The 6,000-nt window shown below is 42.2% G+C and overlaps 1 protein-coding gene across 1 annotated transcript in view; it reads left to right on the top strand.

Annotated features, from left to right (window-relative positions):
• The first annotated feature begins 509 nt into the window (after nucleotides 1-509).
• The window catches only part of DLEC1 (DLEC1 cilia and flagella associated protein), a 33,882-nt gene continuing 28,391 nt past the window's right edge, over nucleotides 510-6,000 (top strand). The window contains exons 1-8 of the mRNA XM_056485158.1: nucleotides 510-801; nucleotides 1,804-1,944; nucleotides 2,488-2,644; nucleotides 3,182-3,292; nucleotides 4,191-4,342; nucleotides 4,599-4,816; nucleotides 5,055-5,136; nucleotides 5,529-5,616. Of these exons, the coding sequence (XP_056341133.1) occupies nucleotides 586-801; nucleotides 1,804-1,944; nucleotides 2,488-2,644; nucleotides 3,182-3,292; nucleotides 4,191-4,342; nucleotides 4,599-4,816; nucleotides 5,055-5,136; nucleotides 5,529-5,616 (1,165 nt within the window). The 5' untranslated portion in view covers nucleotides 510-585. The remainder of the gene's footprint in view (nucleotides 802-1,803; nucleotides 1,945-2,487; nucleotides 2,645-3,181; nucleotides 3,293-4,190; nucleotides 4,343-4,598; nucleotides 4,817-5,054; nucleotides 5,137-5,528; nucleotides 5,617-6,000) is intronic.

The following is a 6,000-nucleotide window of genomic DNA, read 5'->3' as shown; positions in this document are numbered from 1 at the left end:
AAAAGAAAGAATAAAAAGGCAGCAGGACAAGGAGAAAATCTACACCGGGATGGTTTCTCTGGAAAATATCACGGGATCCAGCAGAGCCTGTTGTTAGCAACCAGTGTACACAGCCAGGCCCGCAGGCAGAGCCGGGAGATGGATGCCTGGGGCTGCTGGTGAATATTCCCATTCCCAGCCCGGCTCCAGCGAAGGGGATGAGCTTGGCTTCCTCGTCCCACCTGTGGGCAATCGGGAGAGGGTTTCGCCTCTTCCCTCAGCTCCAGCGGTGGAGGGGCGAGCACTCCCCCCAAAGTCCAAATCCCCTTCGCAGGTTGCAAGTCAACGTTTTATTTCTTATTAAGTCACAAGGCTACTCGTCCTTAAAAGATCACAAGTGCATGACAGGGAAAGAGACGGGGTTTGAGCCCCTCAGAGAGCCGGGGGGCTGTGAGGGGCGATGGCGGCGGGAGGGGAAGGGGGGCACCGCCATTACCGGTCCGCCCGCACGGTCACTCGGCAACGGCGGCGCCGGGAGCCTGAGCAGGAGCCGGGCCGGCCGTGCCTGAGGAGAGCCCGACCATCGACACACCGGGTCACAGCGACATGGCTGAGGGGAGCCCCGGCTCCGACAGGCAGGATTCTGACATTGGGCTGGACATGGCTGAGGGGAGCCTCAGCTCCGGGCTGGACATGGCTGAGGGGAGCCCCAGCCCAGAGGAGCCCAGCGCCGGGCTGGACATGGCTGAGGGCAGCCTCGGCCCGGAGGATCTCGGCACCGGGGTGGACATGGCTGAGGGGAGCCCCAGCCCCGACCCCCAGGTAAGGCAGCGGGGCTGGGCAGCACTGGCACAGTAGCACCACAGCCCTGGAAACAGCCTCACACAGACACCTGCACTTAGGCTTGGGACACGCAGACATACACATCCACACATACAAACATACACATCGACATGCAGAGACTCCACTGCAATCAGCTTCACACACGGAGATCCCCGCTGCAAACAGCCTCACACACACCCCTGCACACACAGACCCCGCTGCAAACAGCTTCGCACACAGAATACCCTGCAAGCAGCTTCACACACAGACCCCACCATGAACAGCCTCACAAACACACTCACAGCCTCATACAGAACCTGCTGCAAACAGCTTCACACACAGAACACCCTGCAAGCAGCTTCACGCACAGACTCCACCACGAACAGCCTCACAAACACACTCAGTCTCACACAGACCCTGCTGCAAACAGCGTCTCACATCCCTGCACGTACAGATCTCCCTGCAAACAGCCTCACGCACAAACCCCCATACAAACATCTCAGACACAGAAACCCCTGCACACACAAACCCCCATACAAACACCTCAGACACTCAAACCTCCTGCACACACAAACCCCCATACAAACAGCCTCACACACACAAACCCCATAAAAACAGCCTCATGCACTCCTGCACGCACCCTGGGGCACAAACACACGCCCTGCACAATTACTGACACACACACATATTCCCTGTGCAGTACTCATATCTCCCTCCCACACTCTCCCCACTCACTCAGCCCCATCCCTGCACAAACCATCACACCCATTGCACAGAGAGCTGTGTCCATCACCATCACCCACGTGTCCAGCCAGCCAGCACAGACACACTGTCCCACAGCACACACACAGACATCCACACCTCAGTGTTCATGTGCACACGCATCCCCTTTCCAGGTACCTTTTCCCATTTGCTAATTACAGCTGTTTGCATGCACCCAGTGATCTCTTCCCATCCTGTCTCTTGCCTTAAGCTCTAAACATCCTCATTTTCTTTCCCCAGGACATCTCCCATGTGCTGGCTAGTGCCTTTAAGGACCTATACACTGGAGATCTTTTTGATGTGGACATGGCAACAAACTGGATTAAGTCCCAAAGAGAAGACAGTACTTATCAGGACAGTTATACAGATGAGCTAGAGAAGGTATAAATCCAAACCAAGTCAGAGTTTGGAGCTCTTTAGTCCCTACTTAGATCTTTTGTAAAATAAAATGTAAAGGCAGGTGTTGATCCTACAATTGACATTTTAATGGAAATTTACTTGAGCAGAGTTTCCTACAGAATCTTTCAAGTAAGTTAATATTCACATGATCCTTCATTACATTGTTATCTCTAGTTGGCTTTTCAGACACAGAGAACAAGCAGTAAAAGCAGTAGCCCTTTAAATGCCTATTATACTGGCTGGAAACTTTCCCTGTACCTGCTGATCAGTGACCAGGTTTCTTATCTTGCCATCCTTCCAATAGCTGTTGTCAGTGTATAAAAGTAGAGGCTGGATGATTTGAGACACAGGTTGGTTTTTTCTGTTAGTGGAATGACAATGTTTTAGCAGGACAGTTGATGCTTTTAAAGTAGTGATGTTTTACTAACATGTCTATGTTTACCTCTCAAAGACAAATAGAAAACATCTGAATACATCTGCCTGTAATAGCTCAAATTTCTCTTTATTCACCCATGCCCATGGCAGCTTCTGGCTGAGTATAAGAGCCGACTGGCAGAAGCTGACAGAGCTGAAGAGGAGATCATTAAGGCACAGGCCCAAGCAAAAGATGAAGAGGAAAAGGTTCTAAACCAGATGAAAACTGTTGCAGGGGAAGATTTCCACAAACTGGGGCTGCCACCAGGTGAGGATTCTGGAATGTTGCTCTCCAGTACATGCTTATGGTACCTGGACACCAACCTGGGGTTGGCTTTACATAACAGAACAATTTTGAAAGATTTTGTGCAGAGCTTCAAGTAGAGTAACATCTGTTTAACATTGAGAAACTAAACAATCAGGTCATGTTCAAGGTATTAAATTTGGATTGGAGGGTTACCACCTAAATATTACAAGCATATATACTGTGATATATAGCAGCAAGAAACAGATCAAATATTTCTCCAGTGGGTGCTTAGCTGGGTTTGACCTGAAAATAGATTTGTGGAGATGCATGTCAAAGTTTTGGGATTAAAATACCAGATAATTTTCTATAATATTATGTTTTATAAAATATATATAATATTCTATATGATATAGTATTATTTTCTAAAAAATAATATTACCTGACAGGGAATGAGGTGTAAAAACAACATTACTTTGGATTGATCAAGATAGTTTGTTTTAAGGGGCTATTATTTTGCTTTTTTTAATTGTTTTTTGTTTGTTGGCTTTACTGTTGCAGTGGCATCCTCTTTTAGGTGGATTGTGGATAATGAACTTCTCAGAAAACATAATTTAATCTGTCCTGAGGATTACATCACTGAGAAATTACCTCTTGCTAAAGCACCAAAAGGTAACTTTTGAAGCAAAAAGTAATTTAGACTTTTTAGAACACTCTGTAATTGAAGCATTAGAGGATGTAGCAGATCTGAGTATATTTTTATAGTTTTCTGCCACAGCAGAAGGGACTCTAGTATTTTAAGCATAAGATTCCACTAAGGGCACATTTTCAAAGTATAATTGGTAAATTCAAAACTCCTGAGTTTAGATGTTCTTAAATATGATATTTAACCATTATTGCATTTTTGTTTACAGTTATTTCCATCTCACACAAAAACTGCCTTAGTGTTTTATCTCCATCCAATTTCATTAGCACAAAACCTGCAACTACATCTTGTATATAGAAAAGAGGAGCAGTTACATTAAAGTAAAAACTATTTTTGGTGAAATACAATTTTATTCTTTATTTAGGGTTTAAAGTTTTCCAGTTCTGGAAATATATTGATTTTATTTGCATATGAAAATCAGTAAGGAAAATATTTTGGACAATGCCAAGACTTCTTTATTTCTTTTATTTATGTGAGAACCAAGATGAAAGGTTTCGGGATCATTGAAATTAATTTTTTCAGTCCAACCAAAACTAACATTTCAGAGTAATAAACTTAGTCACAAATTTCAAGATGTGTTTTGTTTTTTTGCATTGTAATTCCAAACAAAGTGAAAAATCTCACATCCCTTTTAAAGTTAATATATCTTTCTGGGAGTAATACAGCCTGTTTAATTACTGGTTCTAAAAGCTGTCTTATTAAAGTACTAAGCTTTGTACAAAATAAGTTCTAAAAGTACATTAAATTATAGAGGATTTTTGCCAGCAACAAACCTTAAAATAAACTCATACACCTATGCTTAGACTAAATACTTGCCATTCATGTTTTCCTCTTTCAGAATTATTTTTTTTCTTTGAATTGCAGGAGAATCAGAACCTGGATACCTGAAAGGGGCACATAAACAACGTGCTTTTTCACTGGATGAGAGTATCTACCTGCCTGACAGTGTGACAAGTATGTCTTCAACTCTGTCCTCAACTCTAGACTCCAGCCTTGAGGCTAAAACCATGAGTAAGGTACATTTTACAAATTAGTTTTGGTCTGCCTGATCTGTAAGGCCTGCTGCTCTTCCTGCAGCAAAGGGTGAATAGCAACCCTTTGTTGATTTGACTCCAGTACCTATAAATAATCTGTTAAAAAAGAATAAATGTTGTGCTTTCTATATCACTTTTCATTGTTGTGTAGCTTTAATTACACATGTGCAGCTCCCTTTTTCCTCATCCTCAAAATCACTGTGCTTAATGGTGCACTGTGCATTCTTGTTTTTCAAAGAAAACTAAAGCCCCACAGAAACGAGCTGGGAAAGACAGTAAGTCCTGGAAAGCAAAGGAATTAAGTGAGTACCTCTCCAGACTTGAGAAAAGTGAGAATTACTTGAGGAACCCACGCTTTTTCCCACCAAATACTCTGCATGGAGGCAAATCTCTTGTAATTTCTCAAGAAAAAGTGGAAGAAATCATAGCCAGAAGAAAAGCAGAAGATGCCAAAGGGTATGCAGTGTGTACAGTTTCTGGATTCTGGGCTGGAGCACACAGAGCTTCACTATAGAATTGCTGTGGATTTACCCAGAGCTATTTTGAGCTAAACTTCTTACATAGTCTCTTAGTAACTAAGTATGTCTCTATGATATTTTGGTTTTGCCAAAGGAGACATTTTGCAATTTCTCATTTTATCAATATTTAAAGAACAAGACAGTAAGATAACGTCTCCTTTTTTTTAATCTTCCAGTGATACTTCATTTGTTCCTGTGTTTCTTGCCAGTCCACCTTCTGTCCTGTTTTCTTATGATAAAGCTGGACAGGTTTATGAGGTGAGAAGGTTCTTTGTAGAGAGTTAATTCTGCCTCTCTGAAGAATTATGTCCTGTCATTATCTACATATTTCACTCAATGTTCAGCCTTTCTGAATTTTAATAAAAGTCTGAGTTTCTTCTGTATATTGAATTTATGACCCTTTGACTTCCTTGAAGATAATCCATCACACCTGCCACTGACATACAAACCAGTGAAGAGTAAATGGGCTCTTCTCAGTCTCTCCTTTGTTTTGGTACTGTCTGATTCAGCCTCTGTTGAATAAACTGGGATTTTGGGGTTGGTGGTGATAATGATGATAGTTACTCCTAGCAGTAGTACCAGGGAATTGCAAATATTTTAATGAGTGATGATAAATACAATGGAGCATTTTATTTTCTTTTCAAATGAAGATGACTGTAGAGCTACGGAACATCACTTCAACAGGTCAACATGTAAGACTTATCCCCCCCTCTACTTCAGTATTTTTCATTTGGCCAGGTAAGGGTTCTTCTTCTGCCTTTAAAATGTTAACACATTAAAAATCTAATTTACCTGCTCTAAGAAAGACTTTCCAGAGATGTTCTGTTTGGTTCTATTATCCATAGTGCTCAGTTCTTTAGAAGCTGAAAGCTGACTTAGGGCATTCACATGCAACTCATAAGCAGATTGAAATGGTCTAATGAGGAGTTCAAGAAGACTAAATTAAAATGTTTTATGATAGATCAAAATGTGTCTGTGGAATACCTAGACTGAGTCTTATCCAATATTCATCTAGAAACAGATGTAGTTTCCACTGAAAAAATTAGGAGGAAAGGGCAAGAAATAACACACCGCAATAAAGAAGGATAGGTTAGAGGAAAGTTAAGAAAATTATCTTTCCTA

Source organism: Oenanthe melanoleuca, chromosome 2, assembly GCF_029582105.1.
Source record: "Oenanthe melanoleuca isolate GR-GAL-2019-014 chromosome 2, OMel1.0, whole genome shotgun sequence".
NCBI classification, from domain to species: Eukaryota; Metazoa; Chordata; class Aves; order Passeriformes; family Muscicapidae; genus Oenanthe; species Oenanthe melanoleuca.
Note: the sequence above shows the minus strand (reverse complement) of the source record. Positions and strands in the feature narration are given on the sequence as shown.